We start from the raw sequence: 16,442 nt of genomic DNA, 5'->3' as shown, positions 1-16,442 counted from the left end.
TCAGCACTGGAAAGCCTTTCACTTTTTGCATCCTTTTAAAACATGAAAAGTTTTTTAAAAAGCCATCAACTTTCTAGATTTACAGCAGGCACATTGCAGGTGTTTACCAGCAATATTCACTCAGGAAAATCCATTCGTTTTAGGAAAAGTCAAATAATACAGAAAAGCAAATATTACCACTGGTAGGGTAAAGATCACCTCTTTATCTCATTCACAGAGTGAATCTAATCTCTCTTAGCCTAAGTCAATAGAGGAAGGGAATGAATCCCCTTTAATAAAGGAAAATTAAATAAGACAGACTTATTCCTCCAGAGCTCTTATTCTCATATCAGTTTATACTGTTGTGAATGAAATTATTCTTTAGAGCACTTGTACAGTCATTATGGGAATTCTAAGCTTTTCTAGCTCCTCCTAGGGTCTATGTTTCCTAGTATGAATCTAGGAAAACTTCCAAATAAAATATTCCTGCTTAGGTTTATACTAAATTGCCTTGATTATGCTATTTAGGAAGAAGTCCACCCCAGTCTTTTTATATCTCTTTAGTACCATTTCTTACTCATTTCACCCATCACTCAAATAGCTTCTTTGATTGAACTTGTTTCTTTAATTTTCATACTGCTATGTTTTTTCTTTCTCTCTTTCTTGTCTCATATTGTCAGTATGTCTTTGTATCACATACTTTCTATTTAAAGAAAAAGCTTTCCTAATTTTTTTTGTTATTTTTTACTTCTGGTACTGTTTGCATTTCTCAATTTTCATGGAACTTTTCCCGTTAGAAAAGCCCCACTTGCTCCATGTCAGTTTTCCTTCTGGCTCCTGTCCTTTGGCTCCTGTTGCAGCATTTTGTGTCTCAAGTACCCAGCTTTGTAACTAACTTGATCACTCAGATAAATATCTTTTTTAGCATTTGCCTTAGGGGTTTTTTCCCCTTAATTAATTCCTACTTAAGTTATCCTCTTAGATCTAGAACATTGGCATGCAATGCTTTTTCTGCCCACTCAGATTGATGTCAGTCCTTCTACACCTAAGATTCAGCATCTCAAAGAGTTGCATACCATATACACTTTGATTTCTTATTTTGTACACATCTCCCACTCTTTATCTTCTTTACCTCTAACTCAGCTCTTTTTTGCAAACTATATGCAAATATATAAGGTCATCTCAACAGGAGGAAGTAGAGCTTTGCTATGATGCATTTATTGTGCCACAACAACCAAAAAAGCCATATTTAGTACTTGAAATTCTGTTAAGATAGGCAGCTTTTATGGAAACAAGAAATAGTCTCTATTGGAGATTCTGAGCAATTCTCCTCTTTCTATAAATCTTACCATAAAAACAACTACAACATCGTATTTCCTGATTATTATCATCACTGGCCTGACATTTTGATGATATCCAGAGATTTCCTTATGAACAAAATTAAATACTACAGTCATCCTGCAATAATATCTGGGGCTGAAGAAATAATTCTTCTAGGTATTCAAGTTCTTTTGTATATCAGAATACATACAGATGGCTTTATTTGTGATCAGTGCTTTATGATCAAAAAGTAGAAAATATATTAATACATGCATATGTGATTACTAATGGAAATTGTAGATCCAAAGCAAGGACTACCTTCTGAAGGAAACCTGGAAATGCATAGTATATTTTATATACTACAATTCTAAATTGCTGTTGGCAGATGACTAAGTAAAGAAATCTTAACTCCTTCTCAAAGACCTCCGATTTAAAGGAAACTTTATGGCACCACAAATGATCTTTGGTTTTATGAATGAATCGACATGCTTCATTGTTTATTTTCTCTTGATGTGTACATTGACTCTGACTTTATTTCTGTGTTTACTGAGAACTGAGCAGTCCCGGACAAAATTAATTAATAACAAACTTTCTTTCTAGGAGTGTTCTCTCTCGAGATAAGATACCTCTGATTTTTTATACATATAGGATGAGTTTGAGTAGCAATTTTGGTATATGTTGCTGGAATACTTTTTGTAGCAGAACTTTGTTCACTTTGAAGGGTCCTTTCATCTCATCAAATTTTCCTTCAGCATTATTTCTCTGAAGTTCTCCTTTTCTGGTTTTCACTAATACATTACCTTCTTTCATGTTCTACCAAGTTCCAGCTCTGCATATTTCAGTTTTCCACAATATTCTGCATACTTAAGCTTATATGTACTAGAAAAGAGAAAAAAAAAGTCACTGTACATAAATTTTGCAATGACCTCTAGGATCTTTAATTGTATAAGGATAAACATAATGCAGAACTGCATGGATATTGAATCTTAGTTTAGAATTTTTTCAACTCCTAAAGTCTTAACTTTAAGATTTCAATAACTTGTACAACATGTTGGTAAAATACCTGTCCTGTAAAGTTATTGTCAGAGAGATAAGGTATAGTACCTGTCATAGTGAATATAAGTTTCCTATGTATCATGCTTTATTTTCTGTTTATAAAATGGCTATTTGTCCTCTGATTGCACAGCTGTGACATCCAAGTGTGTTGTGATGGAAGTCAACAGTCCTAGCCATGATTTTTATCAGCTAGATTTCCAGGAAAAAAAACCAACAAAACAACAAAATCCCAAAAAACAAACCCAAGCAAAACAAGAAAGCTGAAACAAACAAACAAAACTGCCCCAAATAAAAACTAAACAAAACAAAAAAATATCCCAACAACAATAAAATAACACCACCTTCGGAAAAAAGTTGCATCACATCAATTTTGGCTTTAGTTGTTTTTAGGCACTCTTAAAAAGACCAAAAGTCAAAATCCAGAAAGTGCTAAGATATTTCATTTCTTTTCTTTTTTTTTGACTAAGAACATTTATTTACAGCAGCAGTATAGTGGGTGAGACTATGTGAGATTTTCTCTACTTCAGAAAAGCCTTGATTTAATATGAAACACAAAAAGATAGATACAATGTACAGACAGCGTGGGAAGGAGAAAAGGTAATGGATAACCTTGTGGTCATATTTCTAAAAGTGTGAATCCAAAGTGTCTAGCAGTTTTAAATACATAAGCAAGAAAGGCTTAATTTCAGTCACTTCCTCTTGCTACCATCCTAGTAATTTAAGACATTTATTTATTAAAGTTGTATGTGTAAGTTACTGCTGTTCATAACAAAGAAAAATAGAGAAATTTATGCAAGTTATGTGTAAGATTTTTATTTAAAAAGAAGATGTCAAAATATAGCACACAGTGTCAGCAACTCCCTTCTGAGTGTTAGGCTCTATCATTACTCCTCATGTCAAATTATCACAACATACCTGCCGTTGTCTCTTTCAGTTAACCTTAAAACCAAGTCTCAGAATTACAGAAAGAACAAAATTTAAACAGAATCCTTACATTTAGCAATACAATAGCAGTCATTCTTTCTTGGTGCTGGTGAAATCATCTGGATATGAAGAATCCTCCAGCGATTCATAATAACTGGATTTCTTTTCAGTTACCAGACCCTTTGGCAGAAGCTTATTGCCACATCCAGCTTATTGTTCAGGTTTCTGGTAATTTACTGATACTAAATTCCCTAGAAAGAACAGGGGGGTTTTTTCTGTGATTTACAGTTATATTATAGTTGAGGAGCCACTTCTGCATAATCTTTAAAAGGAATCCTTGCATTAACTGTCAAAGTTGGAGGATGGCAATTTCAATGACAATAAAATATTGCATATGCAACATTCACTGTGAAATGTAGGTCACTGGAACAGGCTCCCCAGGAAAGCATCAAACCTGCCAGAATTCAAGGAGTCGCTGGACAATGCTTTTAGTCATATGGTTCAGTTTCAGGTAGTACTGCGAGGAGCAGGGACTTGGACTCAATGATCCTTATGGGTCCTTTCCAGCTCAAGGTATTCTATGATTCTGTTATTTCTGTTGGCTTACACTACATGTCTGAAACCTGTATCTACGCAGTTTGCTTCTTTCCTTTTTCCTATAATTTCTCCATTCAGAATGTATTTTTTTGAGGAACATTCACAGTTCTGTTTACAGGAAGACAATCTGTTGACATTCTGTGGATATAGTGGATTTATATGTGAATAAATTATATATGTGATATGGTTTGAAGCTGGCTCCCTGCCAAGTCTCCAAACCTTACCATAAGACGTCCGTCCCCCCCCCCCCCCCCCCCCCCACCCCAGGGAGAAGAGGCAAAAACAACCAAGAAAACCGAAACGAGAGAGAGATAGCTAAAGCAATATATATATAAATATATTTACACTTATGTTACAGTTATATACAATTGAAATATGTATACAATTTTACAAGGAAAAGGGAAAGGGAAGGGGGAAGGGAGAAAAGGAACAAAACCAAAATAGAATATATATATATAAATATATCCCAAACAGTAGCTCAAGATCTAGCAACCAAAAGAGTTAGCAAAGAAATATCTCACTACTCTCCTTGGGACAACCAAGAGTCGCTCTGGAACGATTGCCGGCAACCTCCGCCTCCCAAGGTCGACAAGGCCTTACCAGGCCTCGCTCCCCAACACGACAGACTCAACAGCAGGGAACCTGCACCTCCAAGCCGCCGGAAGGAAAGAGAACGAAGGCCTTTCCTCCTTTCTTCTTATAACCTGGCTTATGTAAAAATCGTAGGGAATACTGGGTAAATCTGGACCCTTCCTTGGTTACAAACTGGTCACCAAGGAAGGCCTAGACCAAACTACCACAGTATGCTTCTACAGTAAACCACTTCTGACGCTTTTTTCTTTCTGTGGTAGTAAAGCATAATAGGCATTTACTTCCCTATTTCATCTGTAGTCCTGAGCTCTTATCCTTGCTTAAGTATTTTTCTTTTCTAAAAATGCATAGAACCATTACTGCATTCTCTTACTTTTTTCAACATCTCTTTCCTGTGCTTCCAGAAAACTGACAAACTTTCACATCAAAAAATCCCTTTTCCCCTTCCAGAACTGCCCTATTTAATTTTTTGCACCTCATAGATATTCTGTATGCCACTTTGTACCTCTTTTTATTTCAGTTGTTAATGTCATATCAGGGATGGAAAGATTTGGGGTGTTGGTATTTCTGAGGTCCCAGCCATGCATGCTAAAAGAGGAATTTGGAAGTTCATCTTGTTAGGTCAAATAATGTAGACAGTTTCTGTAAGTGATGTGGTGTTATTAACTTATTATTAAACACAGTTTTATGTTAATTATTATACCAGTAACAGAATATCACAAAGGAATTTTCTACTACCAAGACCAAGTGCCTTCTGGAAATGTTATGATTCTGTGTATCAATACTGCTACATCAGTCTTTGAATATGTATGTGCTAAGAAAACTGTATTTTCTACCTTGCAGCAACACTGCTTCTGTAATCTTTAGTGCTCTTTGTCTACAGGGATTTTCCCCAACATTTTTAAAACTGCAAGGCTGTGCCAGTTTTTGTGTCTATATCTGCATTCCAACTTACCTGTTTGATTTCTCTTTCAAGGTAAATAATTACAGTTTAGAAGAAGTTACCCATGAAGAGGCAGTAGCAATACTGAAGAACACATCAGATGTAGTCTATCTGAAAGTTGGAAAGCCCACCACTATTTACATGACCGATCCCTATGGCCCACCAGATATTACTCACTGTAAGTGACTTCTGCAACTCATTTTGTAGGAGTTATCAGTTAATGATTGTATTTTTTCATAGCTTGTTCAAAGTACCCCATTAAAGTTTATGAAACACCTTGGAAGGCTACAAAAATGAAATGTTTATTGCCACTTAAGTACACTTATGAAATATTGCAAATAATATTACTGCGAAAGTATCTTTGCAGCAAAAGTAACAATGTAGATGATGTACAGCTGCACTGATTCCAATTAGCCATTGTGCAGGTTATCAGACTGAACTGTAGCTCTTGTGACAATTACAGAAACAAGTATATGCAAATGTATTTTGAAATGTGATTAGATTTGTCCACTGAAAAATTGGAACAAGCAGCAAACTGTCTTGAAAAAACTTAGTGAAAAGCCTGATGCAAATATATCTTTGAATAAAATATTAATTGTAGCATAAAAAACACTGCTCTACTTACAAAACTTTATCTATTTGTATATCCAATTCATGGAGTCACTGAATGGTTTGGGTTGGAAGGGACCTTAAAGGTCACCTAGTTCCAATCCCCCTGCCATGGGCAGAGACACCTACCACTAGACCAGGTTTCTCCAAGCCCCATCCAACCTGGCTTTGAGGACTTTCAGGGATGGGGCATCCCACAACTTCTCTGGGCAACCTGTTCCAGTGCTTCACTACCCTCATAGTGAAAATTTCAAAAATTATTGTTGCACTCTGCTTTATTATCAGTTTGCCCATTAACTTTATATATGTTCATCTGATATTTTTCACAGAGGACCTGTCATCCTGGTGTCCATACTCAGGCATTCCCATTCTCTTGTCATTCACAAAAATCTTAACATTTCAGTTACAGTTCTCTGTACCACTGGTGCCCATTAGTCTAAACAGTTCATTACTGAAACTCCTTTTCTTCATTTAGCTGTTCATTAAAAACTGCCTGCCTTGGGTTCAACTACCAACAGGGACCAACTGCACCATCTAACAACTGGATAGCAATTTAATTTTTGACAAGAGCTTCAGCAACTGATCCATACCATCTTGATCTCCTGCCAATAATCCTAGGGGCTCTTAAGGCCAGCTAAGGGCAGGAAAGTTAACTAAAGGCAGTAAATGCTAAAGATTTATTTTTTTCTACACTTTTGTATAGTGTTGCTACTGTGGACAGACAAAGTTGAGGGAAAAGCTAAATATCCAAGATCCTCCTCACTCAGACTACTCCATAAAAATAGAAAGGAATGTTTTGTAACATACACATCAGGTGGTATGCTCAACTGTGCTGAGGATACCTATTTAGTTAGCAAATGTTACAACAGATGGCAATCATGTTGTTCAGTAGCAGTCTGGTCTGGATTCTAGCGAAGCCCAGGAAGTAAAAATGCTAAATGTCCCTATCCAATCTCCTGTTTTATAATACTTTCAAAATAATAATTTGGGAGTTCTAAAACAGTATGTTTTATTATGTCAGATTATAGATCAGCAGCATATGAGAAGACAGAAGTAATTCCAGAGGGAGAGTAAAGGTTGAAGAGATTTGCAGTAGCCGTTCCCAAGCTGTTGGTGCATACAGATTCATTTGTCCTCAGGGAACCTTTCATTATACCTACATGTTCTGAGTATTGCAGAAATCATAATGACCGTTCCCTGTAGAAAGATTTTGCTTTGAAACATTCTGTATCTCAGCATCTGAAAGAAAGACTAAAACTAATAGTAGAAAGTTTAGCTGTTGTCTTCTGATGAGAAAATTAATCATAGCTCATTGCAGAAACATTTTTCATCATTTTTCGTATTTATCATTTTCTTTTCTAATTAAATTAACTAGAGACAAAATACCACTATTATGGCATCTTTCCAGTCATACATATCCCAGATAACTTCAGAATATCAAAAATCAAGCAAGCAACAAAACTTGAAAACTCAATATAGAATTAGACAACACATTTTTGTCATTAATGATTATATTAATATCCATTTTCTATTTTAAATATACAGATTTACTGTGGTCTAAATACTATCTATGTTGATAGAAAATTTCAATTATACTGCAGATTTGGGCACCTTTAGTAGATCAACTTTGACTCTTCACTATGAGTAATTCTTGCCATACATCAAATTCCTGCTCTTATTCTGCATTGAGCTCTTACTATATTACTCCCATTGCTGTATATTTGAGCCAAAAAGAGGAGTGTGCTTTTAATCTTATTCTTTCCTATTTGCATTTGCTTCTTCAAGTTAGTCTTAAGTGAAGAAAATGTATCCTGTCTCCCAAACAGGAGAGTTTATTCAGATCCCTTATTCAGAAACTGAGTATCCTCTAAAGAGTCAATCCCTGTAAATGAGGCATTATTATTAGTATTAGTCTTATTTTCATGAAAACTCCAGTTGTTCTTCCTTTCTTGTTATGTTTTAAGCTCTCTCAGGCAATGATTGTTTATTTTGATCTTATTTACAGCGCTGTAATGTTCCTGGTACTTAAATAAAAAAATTGCGTTCTTGTGATGTCTAATAAAACATGAAACTTGCTAACTAGAAATGCTTATTTTACCATCAGCTTATTCTCCACCAATGGAAAATCATATACTCTCTGGAAACAATGGCACTTTAGAGTACAAGGCATCCCTGGCCCCTATCTCACCAGGAAGATACTCACCCATTCCAAAGCACATGCTTGTGGAGGATGACTACACCAGGTCAGATGCTTCTCCTTATTTGTTACCTTTCATGACAATTGCAAAGGACATAGGTAAAGCATTCAGTGCATCTGAAATAGAATACAGCATATAGTTCTTTTTACTCATCTTCAAGGGAAGATTAATTGAAACTGTTACAGGTATGAAAACCACTAAGAGAAAGATCACAGAAATGAATTCTGACCGGAGGTCCATGTTGTCTGGGTGCAATCCCACACAAGTTCCTAAACACCATGGCTGCACTAGAACAGCCTGGCACTGAGCAAAATATCCTACTTCTTAACACAACTAGGAGATCTCAGAATCAGTGACTCGTCTGGCTCACTGCACTTAGGGGTGGAGGGATGTTTGGGCATTTGTACCATTCTGTGTGATGGTACCAGTCTGTGACGGTACCACCAAAAGGTCCAGATTGTTTATTTTAGCGAAAGGGAGGTTGAAATATACTGTGTACACACATTGAAATTAATGTGATGGAGAGAAAACACTATGGGAAAAGAAAAAATATTTAAATGGGCTGCGATTAAGTAAAGGAGGGAAACTGTCAAAAGTTTCTGAACCATTAGAACATCATAATATGAAACAGTTTTCTGTGAGAGCATAGAGGTTAAAAGGAAACTGTTTATGCAGTGCCACTTGATACGTTAATGCAAGGGGTTCTTTGATGTGATTATCAACAAAATGAACCTGGAAATTTCTATTAATCTTTAGGAAGTACAGTAGCAGAATTGTATCTATGTAGTTGATTTCCACCTAGGAGAGATATATAGGAAAATGCTGAGGGGGGGGGTTCTCTTATACCTTATATTAGATGAACATGAATGCCACTGATGAAACAGTGTGTATTTATCTTTTTGTTTGAAGAGTGCTACCTTCACCTAGAAGACAGCACTTGTTCAGTTTGTAACATGAGCCCTCATTATAATGTCTAATGTCACAGAAAATGAGGAATTATCTCTTTTCTGTGCAAGGAGGGGACTGTTCTGATTCTCTAACCTGACCTGCTGTGTTTCACAAGCCAAAGCGGCTCATCCACTTATGTACTCGTCAGCTTCATAACTTGTTAATTTGCATTTCATTTTTCTTGTTGCCCATGATTACAATCTCAAGCCAGTTAACTTGTTGGATCAGACAGATTCAGACTAACTAAATCATGATACAGTATTTAATCAGGACATAAATGTGCAGAAACCACACCTTGCGTCCCTGTTTTGGCTAAGAGAATTTCTCCTTTGTTTTGATTGAGGATGAAAAGCTGCAGTTGTTTTCCTTCAACTTATGAGACATTCAATTAGGATGAATTTTCTCCAAAGGGTTCTAAGAAGTTACAGTTTTAATTAATAGTTAAAACATTGATTTCATTAAATTGTGCATCAAGGTTTTATTCGGTCTAATTAAAATAACTTTTTAAACACTCATGTGCAGGGAGAATATCAGTATTACAGTATCTGGATTAAAATGATGAAGGCTTTGTCAATAAGCCTGTAGTGCTGACTTATCTTCTTCTGCAATGAGATATCAACACCATTATTACTGAGAAAGAGTTAGCAAAGTTTACAAAAAGAAAAGAAATACAACCTTAAAACTAAATAATAGCTAAGGAGATCAAGAACTCCCTAAAAGTGAAGGAAGTAATCCTTAAAAGGGATAAGCTGCCCTGACAATTGAAAGACCATTTAAACAATTAAAAGGCTTGTACAATAATGAAGAAGTCCTGTGTTTCTTTATGTTCCATGTAGCTGATTTTAACTTTTTAATTACTTCTACCAAAAAAAAGAAAAAATATAGAAGGGAAGGCGGTGACAGTCCTACCCAATAATTTAGCAGACATCCAGTAGAAAGCCTACTTGCTCAAAGAACCCTGCAGACGATGTATTGAAATTAGTTAGTATGTCCTTTTGATCTTTTTTTTTTGGCATTTCTATCTTGATACTTTTAGTATGTTTTTGAACAAGTTAATTCTGCTGGTTTAGCTCCTGAGAGCAAATTAAAATACTGACACAGTGTTTCTTGACTGAGGTATTCACACAATGTCCATTTTGTATCCATTTGAGGGCAAAAATGAATGGCTGAGAAATTGTGTGTATTCTGTGAAACAATCCTCTCTTATGTTCTTTTTCCTATCTGGTTTCCAAATTAGTGGGTTGTCTAATGAAGGTCTGATATCCAAAGTCTTCTTGTGGCATTGGCACTATTGACTGGAGAGACTAACTCTAAAAGCATGGCCTTCTGTGGCAGGTGTGTTGCACTGGAAGAAATAAGGGTGTCAAGTGATAGGAGCAGTCTCTGAATGCCACAGAGCAAATCAGATGGAAATCTCATATTTCTGAACAGGTGTTAACTTTGACCTATTGAAAAGGAGGAGGCTATTATGAACTTCATTTTATTAGTGATAATAGCCTATATGCTACACTGATACGCAGGCAACAAAAGCACAAAGAGAAAACTAATGTAGTCATAATACAAATGACACTTCTTGCCATTGCATTTCCTCACTGGACATAGATCATACAGCACTCTCGGAGAGACACCCAAACAAGAGCCAGAGACCAGTTTTCTCCTCTGACTACAATAACTGAGAAGCTCTGACCTTCAAAACAAGATGAATTAACCCTTGAATGCTGCCAAGACTGGTTTTTTTTTAATGTCTGTTTATCTATTTATTGTCTATTGATTCAAGAGGGACTGCTGAAAATGCAACAGTTAATCTCACTGTGATTTTCACAGCTATAGACTGAGAGTAGTGAATGTACTCTCTCTGTCCAATGCCATAGGATTTGCTGATGAGTCTGCCATTAAATTAAGAAGATATTTAGAAAGTCTTTGTTGCTGACCAGTTTAGAAAATCTTTTGGTAATTGAATTATCATATTGATAATTTTAGTAAAGCCTATAGATTCGTTGATTGCAGCATTTATAGTTAGGTTTTCTCACACAATGTTTTATAATTAAGATGTTTGCCAGCTACTGCAGTGCTATCCATTAAAACTACCTGGTTCTTGCTTTAATAGGTTTACAGGGCTAATTTAAATTGTGCTCACATAAGGAAATTTATTACCCATGCAGTCTTGCAACACTTCTGGCATTTGTGCCAGCTAAAAATATTTGGAACAGTAACTTCTCCACTAAAAAAGGCTTTTGAAATTTTGAAATTCTTTGCATAAGTGAGGCTGATGACAAGCTTTCTTTTAACTTACTTGTGATAATGAATCTATCAGTAAAGCTTAAATGGTTGAACATTCAACTCAATTTACCCACTTTCTCTTGCTTTTCTTTTTGCTTTGATATTTTTTGTTTGTTTGTTCCAGTTCTAAGGTCTTTTTACCTAAATACTTCTATTTTACCTAACAAAAATAAGTGTTTCTATTGATAAAAAATTGTAATTTTTGGTCTAATATTGAATTTGTGTCTGAAAAAAAATCAGTATAAATTTTACTTGGTAAAACTCTGGGGGAAAATGGATTAATCTGAGCACAAAGGATTAAAAAGTAACAAATCATCATCAACCACAAGTTTCAATGAAGCTGGATGTTGTCTTTTAATTACTGAGCTTTTTGAAGTTGTGTGTATTATTGGTCCAAAATGCTATCAGTGATGAGCATAATTTACTTCTTGATTTTCTGGATTTATTTTAAATTCACTCAGGATGGAAATTTTGCCTTCCTGTATTTTAAAAATTGTCACCTTTTCAATTTTAAATAAAATAACTCGATTTCAGGTTAGTAGAATGTGGGATCAAAAGTGGATTAAAATTATATGGCAAGTAGTTCTATCAGTACAATCATCATCAGGCTGAAAGTAAGATCTTGATTGTTTTAGTTTCTAGTAAGATTAAATTGTTGTGCGGGCAGTGCAGGGGATTCCTTGATTGTGTTTCTGACCATTTCCTGATGCTGCTAGAGGGAAGAAGCAGGATTAGTTCCCTGCTTGACCTGCTGCTTACAGCAAGGGAAGAACTAGTGTCAAAGGTGGTGATAAATAACAGCTGGGATCAGAGTGACCATGAGTTGGTTCAGTTCATGATTCAAAGGAAGTCTGGAAAGATATTCAGCAAGTTATGATTCTTAAGACTTCAGAAGAGCAGACTTCAGCCTTTTTGGAGAGTTGCTTAGCAAAATCTCTTGGGATGTGGCCACAGAAACATAGGGTCCATGAAAGATGGATGATTTCTAAATAAAACTTATTGAGAACTCAGAAAGGAACCATCCTGTTGAGCAGAAAGGAGGGGGATTCAGCAGAAGGCCTTTTTGGCTGAGCAAAGAGCTTTCTGATGACCTAAAATGAAAGATATCAGCAAGCATTGCTTGACTGCTTAATGACAAAATGAGAAAGCTGATTGATGTGAGCTAAGACTTAAAAGTGTCATAAAGGAAAACATAAAGTGATTCTGTAGGTGCGTGCTACTTTGAAAAATGAAGGTAAAATCTGAGGAAGGAAAAAGGTTTTGAATAGGGGGCAAGACAATGTACTGGCAGATAATATAGAAAAAGCTGAAGCACTCAACTTCATCTTTGCCAGGCACTTAAGGGACCAGAAGGTAATTGGGATAGTCAGCATAGATTTACTAAAAGCAATTTATATGCTTGTCTAGACTGGTTGCTTTTACCAATAAAATGAGTAGCTGCTTGGATGAGGTGAGAGGAGTGGCTGCCCTATACCAAGCAGTGCCACAGCATAGGTGCTACCCTGAGCAGGAATGTCTCTTTGCTGAGTGAAAACACAGCTGTCTCTAAAGTCATACGTGGCCCATGTCATAACTCCCGCAAACGTGCATGTGGAATCTGCTGTGGGGCACATGATGAGTCCTCTTCTCCACTAGTTGCCACAGGGAGTGGCTGCAAAGGTATTTGTCACACTTCTTTTGTGGACAGGAGAAGCTATAACGTGGGGAGCACCCTTTAAAACTCTTCTAACAGCCTCTCATCGAAACGTAAGGAGGTGTTGGATGAACATGGACAACTAAGCATAGCTGGAAAGAAGATATGATTTGTAATGGTTTGGAAACCTCCTGGATAGTCTTTTGAGTATCTCCTGGATTGTATGCTGTATTACCTTGCTCAATAGCCTTCTCCCAGCATGGATGTTCTAGTTTGCACACAAAGATTTTAGTAAGGCTTTTGACACAGTCTCCCACAGCACTCTGAAAGCTGGGGAAGAGTGGACTAAAAGAAGAGAGTGGGTTGGGAACTGACTTAACCACTAGGCTCAAAGGGTAATGATCATCCCTTGACATCTGTCGGGTGGTCAATGATGAGCAGAGTAGCTCAGGATACCTGGGGTATCAGTGAATATCTTCATCAATGACCTAGATCATGACACACAGCGCACCGTCAGCAAATTTGCAGAGGATAGTAAATTAGGAGGGAGTGGTTAACATGACAAATTGCAGAGCTGTATTCTAGAGGGATCTTGATATACCTGGGGACTTGGCCAGAAGAAATCTCATTAAGTTCAATAAGAAGTCTGCATCTCAGGTGAAAGAGCTGCACATGCTTGTACAGGCCATGAAACAAACATCTGAATTACAGCTTCATTGAAAATGACCTGGAGGTTACTGCAGACACCAAGCTGAACATGGACCCTGGAGCACACTCTCAGTACAAGTCAGGTAATCAGCATACCAGGCTATCTTAGGAGAAACATGGTCAGGAAAAGAGGTTATTTTCTAGAAGACTGCGACCAATTCACATTCTTTGACTTTAAGAGCTGTGGAGATGGTCCAGCAGATTCTCAGAGCCCTAGATCACGTGGTTGTTAGAGGGGTGTTGAGAGAGCTGGGACTTGTTTAATGTTGTGAAGAGGAGATTAAGGGGCAACGTAAGAGCACCCTATAAGCACTCAGTAGCAAAGATGATACAACCAAACTCTGCTTAGTAGAGAAGAGAAGCACTAATGACCACAAGCTCTGGCTTTGAGGATTCTGATTTCAATTTGAGAAGGAATTAAAACACTGGATGGGTAGAATAGTGCTGGAGTAGTGCTTGCTTAGAAAGGTTGTGAAATATCCACCCTTTGGGATTTTTAAGATTTGGCTAGGTAAAATTATGGCTGATCTAATGTTGTCAATAATCCTAATTCAAGCACAAGATTGAATCAGATGACCTACAGAGATGCTTTCCAACCAAATTTTTTATGGCAGTAGAAAGAAAAAATAAAGGTTGGTTTGTTTGTTTGTTTGTTTGTTTTAGTTGTTTTGTGGAACATTTATTACTAATACAGCTGAGAGAGATGTCACAATTTTCTCTTTGGCATATTTCTGCCTTCCTATTTCTAGAAATATTGAAATTACAGCCTAAAAATCCTGCAGCTTTTAGGTGTTCTTTTCTTCTGTCTTTACTGAACAACATCAGGAGAAAAGACCCATAAAAATAAAGAACTACCATCTTAAGATTTTATTTCCTTTTTAGGTTCAGAAAATGGTAGCATCAAACTTCTGTGCTTCAGCTGATAAAAAATTCACTTTAACATTTAACTCTGGTTAGATATTAAAGATTCATGGATGAAAAAGCTGAGTTATATGTTTTGCTGTGGAAAGCATGTTTGATTTTTTTTTTCATGCATTTTTGCAAAATAGCATTTTCTGGGTGGGGAGGAAGTGCTGGGAATTGGAAGGGAGAAAAAGCAGAACCAGTAAATTGAAGTCTCAGGAGATCTGTTTCTCTGTATTGAAAGTAGCATTCCTCAATTGTTTCTTGTTTACTTGTCTAAACTTGCTAGTTGAATTGACAATATTTTATGGAAACAGTTTTAAATTTCTATTCATACACAGATTTGACTTTTCAGTATTAAACCATTACAACTAATATTATGGTTTCTGTGTTATAAAACTGTCAGTAACGATGGTTTTTGGAAGCACAGCAATGGGATAAAAGAACTGCAGCTTTTAGCAATGAGTCCTGTAAACTGTTCTTTGGAATCTTTACTGAGTTGACTTAGATCATCCACTAACAAGATATTCTACATGTTTTTAAAGTGTACATTTGCTGAAAAGGGTTAGCTGCATTTCCTTCAAGTCTTTGGGTGGGTACATAGTTTAAACTCATGTCTCCCAGTCAGTAAAGGTCTTCACTTGCTGTAGGTAGAACTTTCAAATGTTGAATTTTACACCATGTTTTTGACCCGATGTTACCACACGTGTGATGAGTAAAGATATGTAAAAGTCCACTGTTAGAGTTATATGAACATGACAAGTAATTATGAGCTCTCAACAGTCATTCACCATGCCCTAAAGAGAATAAATTATATGTAGTAATATGGGAAGACTGATAGTGCCTTTCGTTTATTCTTCTTATTAAATAACTTGTAAATTTGGCAGATTAATTGCTCAAGTTAATATTTTAATGCTCATGTTTTGCCTGGGGCTGGATTTTTTATCTAGGGATAGTAAAGGTTTTATAACTGTTTTGCTTTAAAATTTAGTGTAAATTATATCTGTTATTTTTAAAGTAATTTTAATTAACCACTATTATTATAAAATTAAATTGCATTTTGTTTTAACCATACCAATTTGGTCATTTAAAGGGATGTAGAGAGAATTATATACCTTAGTTCATGTTCTATTCTATTCTATGTTAAAAATTGCTGTGATATTATATTTTAAATACCATAATATTCCATACAAACCTTCAGAGTATTAAATTATGGAAGCTGATGAAACTGAATCCATACAGTATTTCTACTCTATTTATGAAAATCTATCTAAGAGCTGACATATATGTGTCTTTGGAAAAACTGCAGTTCATTTATCCTCCAAAATGTATTTAATATGTTTTGCAGTAAAACTCTTTCAGATTCCATGCTTACACTGCAGTATATCAAGCTTCTCACAATTTTGTCATGCTGATTAGATTGTTTAAAAAATCCAGCAAAATTGAGCATAGCATTACATGGCCAAAGCTAATTTTTCTCTCTACTTATTTCTTCCATTCCTTTCTGACACATAGTCAGGAGTCATTCTGTTCTGGGCTCTGAATGCCCTGTGCTGTTAGATTTAACGTTGAAGGGACTGGAGGAATAGGGCTAGTGTGTTTTACAAAGGATTATGGTGAGATTGGGTGTGAAAATGAGGGAGAACTTGTCACTGGTGTGTGAGAAAGGAAATCACAAGAAGGGAAGATTGGTATTTAATCGGGGAAGAAGATTTGGATTTGGAAAGGGAATTCATAACAAAACAGAACATAA

General features: G+C 36.1%; 1 protein-coding gene across 17 annotated transcripts in view; it reads left to right on the top strand.

The window, feature by feature from the left end:
• DLG2 (discs large MAGUK scaffold protein 2) overlaps positions 1–16,442 on the top strand; it is a 999,036-nt gene that overhangs the window by 715,014 nt on the left and 267,580 nt on the right. For all 17 annotated transcript variants that reach the window (XM_027658222.1, XM_027659729.1, XM_027658823.1 and 14 more), the window contains 2 exons: positions 5,444–5,588; positions 8,124–8,262. In XM_027658222.1, the coding sequence (XP_027514023.1) occupies positions 5,444–5,588; positions 8,124–8,262 (284 nt within the window). The remainder of the gene's footprint in view (positions 1–5,443; positions 5,589–8,123; positions 8,263–16,442) is intronic.

Source organism: Corapipo altera, unplaced genomic scaffold (genome assembly GCF_003945725.1).
Source record: "Corapipo altera isolate COAL_440 unplaced genomic scaffold, ASM394572v1 0, whole genome shotgun sequence".
Taxonomy (NCBI): Eukaryota; Metazoa; Chordata; class Aves; order Passeriformes; family Pipridae; genus Corapipo; species Corapipo altera.
Note: the sequence above shows the minus strand (reverse complement) of the source record. Positions and strands in the feature narration are given on the sequence as shown.